This window comes from Giraffa tippelskirchi, chromosome 6 (genome assembly GCF_054371585.1).
Source record: "Giraffa tippelskirchi isolate mGirTip1 chromosome 6, T2T-mGirTip1v1.2.pri, whole genome shotgun sequence".
Taxonomy (NCBI): Eukaryota; Metazoa; Chordata; class Mammalia; order Artiodactyla; family Giraffidae; genus Giraffa; species Giraffa tippelskirchi.
The window spans coordinates 154,491,217-154,507,046 of NC_137280.1; the positions used below are offsets into that span (position 1 = coordinate 154,491,217).

At 39.5% G+C, this 15,830-nt stretch overlaps 1 protein-coding gene across 2 annotated transcripts in view; it reads left to right on the forward strand.

Moving 5' to 3' along the window:
• VCAN (versican) overlaps positions 1-15,830 on the forward strand; it is a 118,045-nt gene that overhangs the window by 63,522 nt on the left and 38,693 nt on the right. For both annotated transcript variants that reach the window (XM_081503895.1, XM_081503896.1), the window contains 2 exons: positions 6,322-11,532; positions 14,776-14,889. In XM_081503895.1, the coding sequence (XP_081360021.1) occupies positions 6,322-11,532; positions 14,776-14,889 (5,325 nt within the window). The remainder of the gene's footprint in view (positions 1-6,321; positions 11,533-14,775; positions 14,890-15,830) is intronic.

Below are 15,830 nucleotides of genomic sequence, written 5' to 3' on the forward strand. Positions count from 1 at the left end.
AATTATATTATAATTATTTAATTATATTAGATTCATAGGTATGTGTCAGAAAGCTTAAACATCTTAGACAACTTCAAGTTTTCTCTATTTAAATTCTATAAGTGTTTCTCAAGTACTTCAGTATGGCTGTCTATTGTATTTTTTAAATAAGGAACCAAAATATTTTTTTCCACACATTAAAATGAAATCTATTTTAATAGAGAAATGTGATCCTAATATCTCACCACTGAGTGGATTGGTATATACTTATATTTAATTAAAAGCTCTTAAATTGTAGAGTTCCCTATAGAAAAAATGGACTTTAGCCAGCTGCCTCAGCATCTTAGCAACTGTGTTGTGTCTGCTAACAGTGTGATTGTAAGACTTGTGCTATGTCTACAAAACTTTGCCATGAAGTACTTAAATATACTTGATGAGTAATTTGAGGTCAGCTAGCAATAAAGCTTTGCGTGAAATGCCATTAAAAAAATCTATTAGCGTGGTATATTCAAGCTGTTAAAATACATTCATAGAAACAGAGAAAAGATTATACATACAGTCTGTAGAGTTCTGTGGTTTGACTCTTGCAGTCCAAATAAAAGTTATATCACCCTTAGAATAAAATTCTAAAATAGAGTCGTCTTTTATAAGGATTTGTTCACCTAAGAGCTAGGGTCATTAATTATTCCATGAGGTTGCACTGTTAGTACAAAATAAAGCAGATCACAATTGCATGATGAAATACCTGCTTTCACAAAAACACAGGTGTTCCCTACTCCCCTCCACCCCCCGCCAGTCACACACCCTACAAAGAAACTTTTCTGGTTTGCAATAATTATAGCTCTTGCAACTCTCTCATAATATGCGTGCTGGGTGGGGGTGGTGGCAAGAAAGGGGGATGAAGAAGTAACTTCAGAAACTAAATAAACAGGAGCAAATTGGAATATGGGTGAGATGGAGTTGGCAGTGGCAGGAGTGAATTCACTTGTCTATCCTAAGTAGATTTTGTGACTTTTTACAAAAATAATTTATTTATTTATTTGTTAATTTTTGGCTGTGCTGGGTCTGTTGCTGCTCAGGCTTTTTCTCTAGTTGTGGTGAGTGGGGACTACTCTCTAGCTGCCGTATGTGAGCTTCTCACCGCAGTGGTCCTCTTGTTGCAGAGCACGAGCTCTAGGGCGCACAGGCTTCAGTAGTTGAGGTTTGCAGGCTCCATAGTTGTGGCTCCCAGGCTCTAGAACACACTCTCAATAGTTGTGGTGCATGGGCTTAGTTGCTCCTCAGCACGTGGGATCTTCCCGGATCAGGGATTGAACCCGTGTCTCCAGCTTTGGCAGGTGGATTCTTTACCACTGAGCCACCAGGGAAGCCCTTCATGACATTTAAAAAGTATGAAAACAAACTTGCCATGCTGAGAATAAAATGTAGATTCATCTGTAGAGAATCTGTTGGCAAAAAAAAATTGTCTTCAAAGCCCTGGGCAATGAATATTTTCTTCACCCTTGAACCAATATTAAGAAATCAGAAGAAACCATTTGGAACACAACTTATTTTAATAATAAATACTGATAAGTTATTAAGACTTCCCTGGTGGCTCAGACGGTAAAGCATCTGCCTACAATGCAGGAGACCCGGGTTTGATCCCTGGGTCGGGAAGATCCTCTGGAGAAGGAAATGGCAACCCACTCCAGTATTCTTGCCTGGGAAATCCCATAGACGGAGGAGCCTGTCGAGCTACAGTCCACTGGGGTCACAAGGAGTCGGACCTGACTGAGTGACTTCACTTTCACTTTCCACTGATAAGTTAATTGTGAAAAGATTCCTTTCAAAAAAGGAAACAAAATAATTTCATGCCACATTTCATATCTCTGTTAAGAATTCTTGTTAAGTGGAGCATTTTTTACAGTGCCCATATTCAATGAGGACTTTTTGAAATGTATCTTCTCAATCACTGTTTATTATGATGTGCTGATAGTCCTTTGGTCAGTGCCAGCTTCAAAGAACAAAGAGAAGCATAAGATGAAATTGCCTAAAGTATTTCTGTGTTTTCTGCCATTCTGAGGCAAGGCATATCAGATACTTGGAAGGCAGGTAGAGAAAGGAATTCTAATTTAATGTAATGATTGGTACATTTGCATTACGTACAATCAAAAAGTGTCCTTCGTAGAAAAGAATTATAGGAATGTCATTTCTCTAACCTATTGGCAAGAGGACTTGTTTCAGAGAGAAAGAGAAAGATTTGGAAGACACCGTTGGAGGTCGTAGGTCTATGTAAAGTTGGTAAATATGAGTCTGCCATGTAGTCTCACAGAGAATAGGTATTCAGTAAATTTTGTGCAGTCAGTTGGTCCTGAGGAGATTGCATTTTTGGGTGCCAGGCAAGGAGTGGGAGTTAATTTAATTTTGCAAAAACCAGTATGATGCTGTGCCGTGTTGTGAAGTATATGGCTGTGACTGAAGTATTGTGATATTTATTTAGGTTAGAAAATGGAGTAAGTTACATCTAACAGTTGAGTCTTTTGGTGAAATATTCTAATACGCTGGTCTAAAATGCTAAGGGAGTTCTCGGATTTATGAGCAATAAGAAATGTCAGGGTTCCTTATCCAAGTGGAAAATGGGCTAAAAGAATATTATACTCTGTTCATTGAACTGCAATTAGAGAACATAAAATGAATGTCAGGGACTTTAATTAATTGAATTAAATAGACTTAATGAGTTGATAGTCAATGAAATTATTATAAAAATTGTTGATTTACAATAAGTTCTTTGTTTTATGTTCTAGGAAAACATTTTATTTTAAATTATTCTTTTCTTTTGTAAAACATGTAAGTGAGTGTCAGAGTGTCAGTTCCTTTGAGATGCTGACATTTGACACACTGACAGGCCTCTGTGTCTTCTTTCTGCTTTTTTCCACCCCACTTATTTTTAGAGCTACCAACATCATACCTAATGGAACCTCTATCTAGAATTATTCACTAAGAAGTTCATGGAATGTGTTTATATCCATTTTGTTTTTCTAAAAAGTAAGGAATTTATTTAGAAATTCATACAAATCTATAATAACATTGAATATTTTTACCCTATTCCCAGCCTAGGAATTTATAAATAAAGACTATCAAGCAGTCATTCCCTTATTTATCCTTGTGTTTGGCTGGAGAAGCTTGGTGGAGTAGTTAGTTTAATCTCCACTGCTTATACAAAGGTACAAAATGTGATGGGGATTTTTTTTTATATGCTTGACACGCACCTATGCTTCTTATTGAAATTCTTTCTGTATTTAAATGCAAGGTGCTATGGAAATTTAGACTGTATGTGTGATCATTTTTAATAATGAGTTCTCATATTTATACCTAATGAAACCTAATGAAAAGGGTGATATGCTAAATGACACTATAAGCAATTTAAAATCAGCATATTTTTGAAGTTCCTGTTAAATTCTACAAAGTTTCACGGAATTGTTTAACTGAGCATAGCTCCATGGTAGCTCAAATGGTAAAGAATCTGCCTGTAGTGCAGGAGACCTGAGTGCGATGCCTGGGTCGGGAAGATCCCCTGGAGAAGGAAATGGCAACCCACTCCAGTATTCTTAGCTTGAGAAGAATTCCATGGACAGAGGAGCCTTGTGGGCTATAGTCCATGGGGTTGCAAACAGACACTACTGAACGACTAACACGCTTTCACTCAACTATATTCAAATAGTATTAACAATGAGACTACTTAATTTAGTGGTTAGATAAGGTTATAGATGTGATATTTCAAAAGATTCATTTGTACAGAAGGCATTTAAAGGTGCATTCTCTCGTATATGCATATATATTCTCTCACATTCTTTTTTTCTTAGTGAGAGGTAGCCTTCAGCAAAAGCTGCATTAAAAGGTATTTATTATCTGAAGATGTTTTCTTTTAAAACATACATCATGAAACAGTACAAGATCACAGTAATAACTTCTGTGAATTAAATGAACTTATTCTTTTTTGAAAAAAAAGGTAAGGTATTTAGTTATTTCCATGAGTTTGGCAATTGGGAGTAGCTATAACTTCTATGGCAGCAATCATCTATATTAGTTTTACATATTTTTAATTTTTTTAATTTTAATTTTATATTGGTTTATAGTTAATTTACAGTATTCTGTTAGTTTCAGGTATACAGCAAAGTTATTCAGCTTTACATATACATATGTAAATTCTCTTTCAAATTCTTTCCCCATTTAGATTATTACAGAATACTGAGCACAGTGTCCTGTGCTTTACAGTAGGTCCTTTTTGGCCATCTGTTTTATTTATTTTTCAGTTGTTTATTGTTTTTAATTGGAGGATAATTGGCTTACAATATTGTATTGGTTTCTGCCATACACCAACACGAATCAGCCATAGGTATACATATGTCCCCTCCCTCTTGAACCTCCCTCCAACCTCCCACCCCATCCCACCCCTCCAGGTGGGGTTTTATATTTTTGTCATATGTCAGAGTTATGTATTGATCACATTTCTAGTTAGGGTAGCAGTATTTTTCATTCATTTGAATACCTATCCCACTTTGTTTACATGATTTAAGCACTGAATGTATACAGTGGAGATATAAAGAATGATTTGTAGTGTGTGAAAGTTAAATAGTATGGACATGTATTAGGGAAGAGTAACCTACTCTGACACAAATAGTATTGACATTTTATGGTGACAATACAGTGAAGATAGGATACAGAGAAAAAAGTATTTTTTTTTGTTTTTATTAGAGTGAAAGGGATTTATGTAAATACAATATATCTTCTAGTTACATAAAAGTTTTGTGGTCTTTATTTTTTTTTTATTAACAAACCATAGTTAAAAACAGAAGGAGCTCTGTAGAGTTTTTATTGGATGTTCATATACTTCTGTATTTATGTTGACACAGAATACAATGCAAAGAGTCAGACATGCCTGAAGCGACTGAGCACACACGTATGCAAAGAATACAAACAATATTGCTACCGTCTCAATACAGTGTTTTTCTTTTTTGACATCAGAAAATGTTAGATGTTGATACTTTCATGGGTAAAGGGAAGTGGCTTTTGACAACAGAGCCATTTCCCTACCAATTGGGGGCAGGAGTGATTCCATCGTTGTAATTATTATTCCTCCTGTAAGTTCTCAGGTTCAACCTAAACATGTGTGGCATGAATCAGGGCTAGGCTGAAAGCTGTATCTGCAACAGTGTTCCCGGGACCAGAGGGCAAGATACTGGGCAAGTCTCCAAGCTTCTCTCTGTCTTCTCATGGGGTCAGCACACCCACAGGTACCTTTCCGTGCTGCCATGATTCTGAAACTAGGACATCTGCAGTGGCAGGAACCTCTCCAAGGACCACTGAATTCTACTCCAATGCAAATGAGGGTGCAGAATGTCCTCCCTCCTGGTGTCTGGATGAGAAGCTTTGCTGGTGGATTTCTGGAGAGAGAAAAGGCAGATGGGCTTAGTGGTTGGTACCCTGTGGCAATCTACAGTCTAGGAAATGTTCTGAGGATAGGTGTTATTTCAGGTATGCTAGTTCTAATCTTTAGAAGTGACTCCTGACCTTGTTTGGACAAAAGGTTAATAAAAAGAATGGCAATTGCCCCAGTCCAGATCACCTCTCATTATAGATAAAGGTGTAAAGGTGTGAAGGGCTCTTCTTTCCTGCTGCTTTCTGTGAAACAGCCCTGCATGGAGACACCCAGCACCTCCTCCCCAGGGCTTCCTGCCCTTGTGCATGGAATTTGGCTGCAGTCTATTATGCAGCTAAGTCTTGTCTTACTGTTGCAATGGGATAGAACTGTCATCACACTGTGAAAGAGCTATAAAGAAACCTCTCTTTCACTTTTCTAAAAACAGTCTTCTCTAGGATACATTATGACAAGAGGCCAGAAGAAATCGCTTTTCATTTCCTTATTCAATAGAGGGCATCTTCGCATTCACCGACATGAAGGACAAAAAATCAGTTACTTTTTCTGTATGATCTGGTGAAGTGATCTTAACTTGAAATTTTTTTTTTTCCAGTTTGCACAGAGATGAATTCCTCCATTTCATGATTACACTGTGTGTACATGGTGCCTTGTTTCGTTTTAAGGACATGGTTTTGTTAAACATGTTGAAGAGCTTTTGTGCCCTGTTGCTACAATTGGATTTATTTCCCCCATTGTTAATATCAAACAGCAAATGCGAAGACTGAGAACCATGTGTAGAAGGGTGATTGCTCTTACTGTGAACAGATTTGAATCCTTCTTTTTGTGTGAGAGTGTGTGATCAGCCAGCCTTGCTATCGATTTCTTCTATCGTACACTGCCAAATCTTCTATTTAAGTATTGTGAAAACTCTTTGTTTTTTTCAGGTCGAATGAGTGATTTGAGTGTAATGGGTCATCCAATAGATTCAGAATCTAAAGAAGATGAGCCTTGTAGTGAAGAAACAGATCCAGAGCATGATCTAATTGCTGAAATTTTACCTGAGTTACTTGGTATGTTGCACAGTGAAGAGGATGAAGAAGAGGAGGAGTGTGCCAATGCCACTGATGTCACGACCACCCCATCCGTGCAGTACATAAATGGGAAGCATGTAGTTACCACTGTTCCCAAGGACCCAGAAGCAGCAGAAGCTAGGCGTGGCCAGTTCGAAAGTGTTGCACCTTCTCAAAATTTTTCAGACAGCAGTGAAAGTGATAGTCATCAGTTTATAATCACCCATCCTGGATTGTCTACTGCCATGCAACCTAATGAATCTAAAGAAACAACTGAGTCCCTTGAAATTACGTGGAGACCTGAGATTTACCCTGAATCACCAGAGCCTTTTTCAAGCGGCGAGCCTGATATTTTCCCCACAGCCTCAATCCATGAGAGAGAAGCCACCGAGGGGCCAGAATCAATCACAGAGAAAAGTCCTGAACTTGATCGTCTGGTGCATGAACATACTGAATCGGTACCTCTGTTTCCTGAAGAGTCTTCAGGAGATGCTGCCATTGACCAAGAATCTCAAAAAATCGTCTTTTCAGGCGCTACCGAAGGAATATTTGGTGAAGAGGCAGAAAAAAGTTCTACCACACATACTCCAACTATAGTTGCAAGTTCTCTCTCAGCACCTGTCTCAGAGGATGCATCATTTATCTTAACAGGGACTCCACAGCCTGATGAGCCATTGTCCACAGTAGAAAGCTGGGTGGAAATAACCCCTAGACACATTGTCGAGTTCTCGGGAAGTCCTCCAATTCCAATTCCGGAAGGCTCTGGGGAAGCAGAAGAAGACAAAAATAAAATATTTGCCATGATAACTGATTTATCACAGAGAGATACTACAGACTCCCTTGTTACTTTAGACACCAGCAAGGTCATGATCACAGAGAGCCTTTTGGATGTTCCTGCAACCACCGTATATTCAATTTCTGAACAGGTTTCTGCAGTAGTGCCTACCAAATTTGTAAGGGAGACAGACACTTTTGAGTGGGTTTTCAGTCCACCTCTGGAGGAAACAACAAGGAAAGATGAGGAGAAGGGAACTACAGATACAGCTTCTGCAGTTGAGGTACATTCCCCTACACAGCGACCAGATCAGTTTGTTTCACCCTCTGAATTCGAAAGGTCAAGTGAAACTCCACTTGATGATTCAGCAGCTGCTACTAGGAAGAGTTTTATGTCCCAAGTGACACCCACACAGTCTGAAAGGGAAGTGACAAGTTCTACTGTTGTCTTTACAGAAACAGAAGGTTTGGACAATCTGGCGGCACAGACCACAGATCCCAGCCTTAGCGGTCACCCCTGGGTTCTGGAGGGGTCATCTACTGTCCCAGGGAGCCCCGTCTCTCTCTTTATGGAGCAGGGCTCCGGAGAAGCTGCTGTTGACCCAGAAGCCACCACTGTTTCTTCACTTTCATTCCATTTAGAGCCTGAAATTCTAGCTGAAAAGGAAGCAGCTGGCACTTGGTCTCCACATGTGGAAACTGTATTCCCTTTTGAGCCAACCGAACAAGGCTTGAGTACTGCAGTGGACAGAGAGGTTGCTGAAATTATAAGCCAAACATCCAAGGAAAACTTGGCTTTAGAGATCTCAGGAGAGCCAACTCACAGGGCAGACATAAAGGGCTTTTCTACGGATTTTCCTTTGGAGGAAGATTTCAGTGGTGACTTCAGAGAATACACGACAGTATCTTATCCCATAACAAAAGAAGAAATAGTGATGACGGAAGGCTCGGGGGATACAGCATTTAAGGATACCCAGATGTCACCCTCTGTAATACCTACCTCGGGCCTCAGTAACCACACTGCTGACTCGGAAGAACCTGGCAGCACCTTGGTCAGCACCTCAGCCTTCCCTTGGGAAGAATTCACAGCCTCTGCTGAGGGTTCGGGTGAGCAATTGCTCTCCGTAAGCAGCTCTGTTGACGAAGTGTTTCCCAGTGCTGCAGGAAAACCCTCTGGAACAGATTCCCCATTTATTGACCAACGATTGGGAGAAGAAGGTGCTATCAATGAAACTGATCAAAGATCCACCATTTTGCCAACAGCAGAAGCTGAGAGTACTAAAGCTTCAACCAAAGAGGGGGAGGTGAAGGAGAATAACACAGTTTCAGTGGACTTTCCCCCAACTGTGGAGCCAGATAAATTATGGCCTAGACAAGAAGTCAACCCTGTAGGGCAAGGAAATGGAAGTGAAATAGTATCAGAGGAAAAGATTCAAGAACAAAGATCTTTTGAACCCCTTCAAAGCTCTGCTGCACCAGAACAAACAACTTTTGATTCACAGACATTTCCTGAACCTGGACTCCGAACCACAGATTATTTCACACTAATGACAAAGAAAACTTACAGTACTGATGAGAAAATGGAGGAGGAAGTCATTTCCTTAGCTGACGTGTCCACTCCAAATCTAGATTCAAAGGGCTTGGCATTGTACACTACTCTCCCTGAAGTTACTGAGAAATCCCATTTTTTCTTAGCTACTGCCTCAGTGACTGAATCAGTACCAGCTGAAAGTGTAACTGCAGGTTCAACAATCAAAGAGGAAGAAAGTATAAAACCCTTTCCCAAAGTTACGAGCCCGATAATTAAAGAGTCAGATACAGATCTTTTATTCTCTGGACTGGGATCTGGGGAAGAAGTTTTGCCTACTACAGGATCAGTGAATTTTACTGAAATAGAACAAGTCCTTAGCACATTATATCCCCTGACTTCTCAAGTGCAAAGTTTAGAAGCCAGCATCTTAAATGATACAAGTGGAGACTATGAGGGAATGGAAAATGTAGCAAATGAAATGAGACCACTCATTTCCAAAACAGACAGCATTTTCGAAGATGGTGAGACAGCATCCAGCACAACGTTACCAGAAATTTTAAGTGACGCCAGAACAGCAGGGCCCTTTACGGCACCTCTCACTTTTTCCATAGGCCCCGAACCTCCTCAAAATCAGACGCACGGTAGAGCAGAAGAAATCCAGGCCAGCAGACCACAGCCTCTGACTGATCAAGTCTCTAGCGAGAGTTCTTCAACAGCAGAAACGAAAGAAACAGCAACCTCTTCCACGAATTTCCTGGCTAGAACTTATGATCTTGAAATGGCCAAAGGGTTTGTTACATCAACACCAAAACCATCTGACCTGTTTTATGAACATTCTGGAGAAGGTTCTGGGGAATTGGATGCAGTTGATGCAGAAGTCCACGCTTCTGGAATGAGTCAGGCAACTAGGCAAAGAAGCACCACATTTGTTTCTGATAGAGCCCTGGAAAAACATCCCAAGGTTCCAAGTGTTGAAGCTGTTACTGTTGATGGATTCCCAACAGTTTCGATGGTGCTGCCGCTTCATCCTGAGCAGAATGAAAGCTCTCCTGAGGCAACCAGTACACTGGCAAGTACAGCGTCGTATGAGAGGGCCACAGAAGGTGCTGCAGACGGTTTCCAAGACCATTTAGGGGAATTCAGGGATTCCACATTGAAACCCGACAGAAGAAAAGCCACTGAAAGTATTATTATAGATCTGGACAAAGAGGACAAGGATTTAATATTGACAATCACAGAGAGTACCATCCTTGAAATTCTACCTGAGCTCACATCAGATAAAAATACTATCATTGATATTGATCACACTAAACCAATATATGAAGACATCCTTGGAATGCAAACGGACTTGGATCCAGAAGTACCCTCGGGACCACCCGACAGTAGTGAAGACAGCACTCAAGTTCAAGAGAAGTATGAAGCAGCTGTTAACCTGTCTTCAACCGAGGAAAACTTTGAGGCTTCTGGTGATATTCTGCTGGCTAATTATACTCAGGCAACACCTAAATCGAAGACTCCTGAAGACAGAAATCCATTAGATCACACAGGCTTTATCTTCACAACTGGGATCCCCATCCTTAGCTCAGAGACAGAATTAGACGTTTTGCTTCCCACAGCCACATCCCTGCCGATTCCTCGTAAGTCTGCCACAGTTAATCCAGAGTCAAAAACTGAAGCCAAAACCCTGGATGACATCTTTGAATCAAGCACTTTGTCTGATGGTCAAGCTATTGCAGACCAGAGTGAAGTCATATCAACGTTGGGCTATTTGGAAAGGACACAGAATGAGGATGAAGAAAAGAAATACGTAAGTCCCTCTTTCCAACCAGAATTCTCTTCTGGGGCTGAGGAGGCACTGAGAGATCCTACCCACTACATAAGTATTGGTCCTACCTACCTTACAGCTCAGAGTTTAACAGAGGCACCTGATGTGATGGAAGGATCCCGTCTGCTGGATTCCACTGACACATCCACAGTTTCAGCTTTTGCAGAGCTGTCCTCTCAGACACCATCATCTCCTCCATTCAGTGTCCACTCAGGCAGTGGAGACTCTGAGCACTCAGAGGACGCCCAGCCAAGTGCTCTGCCAAGTACAGATGCCAGCACATCCCCAGTACCCTCAGGAGAACTTGCAAACATTGAAGCGACTTTCAAACCCTCGAGTGAAGAGTACTTTCACGTAACTGAGCCTCCATCCTTATCTCTTGACACAGAGCCTTCAGAAGATGAAAGTAAACCTAGACTATTAGAACCAACGGAGGCTTCTGCCACAGAACTAATTGCTCAAGAAGAAATTGAGATTTTCCAAAATTCTCACAACAAAACCAGTGTCCAGGTTTCTGGGGAAACAGTCAAGGTGTTTCCCAGTATTGAAACACCTGAGGCTGAGACTACTGTCACAGCAGCAAGTGAAACGAAGTTAGAAGGTGCTACACTGCAGCCACATTCTACTTCTGCTTCTGTGATTCGTGGGGTCGAGGCAAGTGTGGTGCCTCAGCCCAGTCCACAGACTTCTGAGCGGCCCACCATCCCTTCTCTGGAAATAAACCCTGGAACACAGGCAGCTTTGATCAGAGGGGAGGATTCCACAGTAGCGGCCCCCAAACAGCAAGTACCGACGAGGATGCTTGATTCTAATAAGCAGGCAACACTAAGCACCACAGAGTTAAATACTGAGCTTGCAACACCATCATTTCCCCTTCTGGAAACTTCTAATGAAACCAGTTTCCTGATTGGCATTAATGAAGAGTCAGTTGAAGGCACAGCAATCTATTTACCAGGTAAGGACACAATGTTGATAAATCTGTTTCCAAACGTGGAAACAGTCCCTTGGTCCTAACATATTTATTTATATAATTTTGTTGTGATGTGAAAAGAGGTGAAAGTTCTTGTAATGTTCATGTAACAGTAGAACAGGCCATAGTATTGATTCCCTAATGAGATGCAAAGAAAGGAAGTATAGACTGTTTGGGGGCTTCCAAGATATACTTTGTATTTTTCTGGGTTTGAGAAACATGTTTCTTTTTTTCTTTTTTTTCAATTGCAACATGGAAAACCTGAACTTGTTAATGGTATAAAAATTCAATTTGACTTTACCCACAACTTAAGTATGACTTTGTCTTAGGTCCCATAGTTATACATCTTAGCTTTAGAAACAGGAAAAGTATCTTATTTAAAAAAAAATCTCTCATGAATTGGTGCTATAATGGCAACATTAAAATCTGTCAGGCCTTTACAAATGAGACTAGTAAGTAACTCTAATAAATACTTAACATGGTTCACACAATATCAGTTATAAGTTCATACTTTTGTGTAATTTCCTTGCTTTAGATAGGTAGTCTACATAATGCTTCTAACACAGTGCCTAGCTACAGTGAGTATTCATTCGGTATATATTCAAACTCTGCCTGTTGAGAGAAGATTTCTAGTTTTTTTACTGAGTAGACAGAAAGCATGAATTTGATACTGGTTCATATAGACTATGTCATTTAAGCTTCACAGAAAGGCCACAATGCATACATTATTGTCTCCATTTAAAAGGATAGGGCGTGGAGGTTCAGAGAGGTTCTGTAATTGGCCCAGGGTTGTAGCCACACACATCATGGTAAAGTGGTATTTGAATCCAGACGGGCCTCACTCCAGAGTAGGTCGTTTTTTCCAGTGGTCTTTGGTGGTTTTCTGTTAATATATAGTATAAAAATGAATAATATTTAATTACATGTAAAGCAGAGATCTTGGAATATTTACTCTGTAGAATTTATTTTCCTTTTAGTCTAGTTGATAACGTTGAAAAGTTCAGTTTAATGGTGTTTTCCAAGAACAGTGGGAATAATAATGTTAGTGGAATCCTCAAGTAGCTATCACCACCTAATTTCTACCTAGAAAAACAAAACAAAACAAAACAAAACAGTACTTCTAGGACTGTGTTAATTAAAAATATGTTTTATTTTAATGAGTATGTTTTTACAGCATGGCTATACTTAGAGTTATTCTTCTGAGTGTTGCAACCTTATCTTTTGTGCTACCAATGCTTCAGTTTTGCTGTGCTTCAGATAGAGTGAAATAGTCATAAAGTGTAACTTTTATAAATGATGAAGTATTTTGTGAATACATCTAATCAAAGGTGGCTGATGGATTTTTTTTTTTTGTCACTCTTTATTGAATCGGTAAATGATAACCTAGTAATCCAGCCAATATTTATTCTTTTGTAATTTAGTTGAAATATACTTCAGGTTAGAGCAAATATGATAGAGAAATCACTGGCAATAACTATATCTATAGAGAGAGTTGGATTTGACAAATGAGAAATGTGCACCAGTTGCCCAATCCATAATGTTTACCTAGAATCAGAGCTTGCGTCTTCTTTGCAAAACAAAGTGTCACTTTAGGTGAATTCAGTAAACAATAGCTCCTATTGGATTGCCTGGTCTATTTGCTGCAGTTTCAACTTTCCAAGATGACTACACACTGTTTAGGGAAGAATAAAATGCGTGAAAACAAACCTGTTCTAATCTAAACTACTTTCAGTTCACAGCCCCCTTCCTCGCCAAGTCCTTGTCCTGTACTCTAGCATGTCTTGTGTCTGTGGTGGGAGTGATGCCATACTTCACATTTCTGTGGCAGGTCACACTTTACCACCCACTTTCACTTTAGTGTCATTTTGGTTTTGCACTGAGAGCAGCATGTAGAAGTGTTGTTGACCATAGCCTTGTCATCTAAGCAGCATGTTTTCAAACGCAGAAGGCAAAAGTAGGGAGATCTTTAGAACTATAGGGAGAGTCTTAGCAAAATTGGGGTCACTTTTGAAGAAACAGTTGCAAGCATCTGAATTAACCTCATTATCATGAACCCACACATGCAAATAGGGCCCTGTCAAGTCTTTCTAGTGGTCCAGAATTTCCTTAACCCTCAGAAAGTGTGAGTTTGACTCTCCTGGGTGGGAAAGGCTCAGTTATTTACTATAGCCATACCTGTTTCTCATGTTTCATAAGTGGATATCTTCTTTTCTTCGTGTGCAATTATTTCAGACTTTCAGGACTTAAAATTTTTGAACCTATGGTTTTTATTCCATATGTAGCCTATTTATTTCAGTTCTTTTGTAAAAACAGTTAGCTCTCATTTGGATTCTTAAACATTGAAGCAAGCACTTCTGGAAAAGTATTCAAATAATATATATAAGCTATTAATGTAAATATAATTACCCATGCAATATTATAGAATAATATATGTGCCTCAATTAGTCTAAAAGTACTTGCATTTAGAAAATATGTATTAAGCTGTTTTCTCCTCATAGATTTGTATCTCTGGCCTTTATATTGATCACCTAGGAGTGTCAGTTTTGTGTTTTTAATAAGAAAATTGTAATAAAAGTTTGGGGTTTCACTTAAGGTGAGATTTTTGTATTTGGGTTTGTTTTTACACAGTAGAGTTTAATCCATGTGTTGCTTTTCTTCAAGTATAGTTTAAAGGAGTACAATTGGAACGTGTTTTTGGAAAAAGCATATTAATGTAGCAGAAGAGACTTCAGTGCACACTTTCGAAGAAAAAGTTTCTGAGCATTAAGTGGTAAAAGGCAATAATAATTTAAATGATGGTAACAAGCCAATGCTAAAAAGAATGCATGTTCTGTGTATCCAGCCATTTCACATGAACTAACCTCGTTTAAAAGAATACATTTTCCATTCACTGTGCACATACGTGTAATCATTTTGACTAAAATTAATTGCCATTATCATGCCAACTAAATCTGCAGTAGAATATATTAATTAGTTGCCAGATACCATACAAAATACTGTTTAAAAATAATGATAATTGATTGGATCCCAGAAATGAATAGATGCAATTTGTAATAATTAGTTATAATGCCAAGAAACACTCCAGAGAGTAAAGCTAATGTTAATTTTGTATGCGTAGTGCTATGGTAAAGCCTATGTTATGGTAGCAAAAAATGGCATTTTATGCTAAAATATGTTGAAACTGAGAGATGAGCCTAATTGCTCTTCTTACTTTCCTGAACCTGGTAGGACCTGATCGTTGCAAAACGAACCCGTGCCTCAATGGGGGCACCTGTTATCCTACTGAAACTTCCTACGTGTGCACCTGCGTGCCAGGATACAGTGGTGATCGGTGTGAACTTGGTAAGATGTTCTTCCCTGAAAGACTGTAGTGCTTTTCCAGAAGACATATTAGGGGAGAGTTTATGTTGCTTGAATCCATCAGAGGATTTCAGAGAAGCCCATTGTAGATGGATGGCATGTTAGATGAAATTAAAATCACAGAATAATTTAAGTACTCTGTGGGAAACAGGGATAGATGTTTATTGAATTTTCTTGATATCACCAGGACTCAAGGAAGATTACTGAGGTCAGTTGTATTTATGTGTGGTTTTTACACTCAGGCTTTACAAATGTAAAATTTGATATATTTGCTTAAATACTGGCAAAAAATTTTATTCTGTCTCCAAATCTGCATATTGATAAAATATCAATTTAAGTACAAATTTCTTTTAGAAAGCTCTATTTAAAAAATAGGCTTCTCAGGTGGTGCTAGTGGTAAAGAACCTGCTTGCCTATGCAGGAGACCTAAGAGACGCAAATTTGATCCCTGAGTTGGGAAGATCCCCTGGAGAAGGAAATGGCAACCCACTCCAGCATCTTTGCCTGGGTAATCCCACAGACAGAGGAGCCTGGTGGGCTGCAGTCCATGGGGTCACAAAGAGTCGGACATGACTTAGTGACTAAACAACAATTTAAAAAATAGGGATTTTTTATGTTTTGAGATGACTTGCTGCTCTGGCATGTCATGGGAAAGCACCTTCTCTGGCTGTGCCTGGAGACCAGCCTAGTCCCCCTCTCCCTCGAGGAGCTGTGACATTGTTGTCTTCCTCCTCTCTTTTGGGTTCCAAAGAACGTCATTGTCTTTTTACTAAATCAGTCCCTTTTACTCCCTTTCTTATTTGGGGTTCCTTTTCCTGAAGAAAAATTTAAAAAGGACTCCAGTTTTGATTTGGCTAAATAGAGACCTTGACCCTGAGAAATGAAATGATGGGAGCTACTCATCAGGTGCTCCTTTTAGCAGC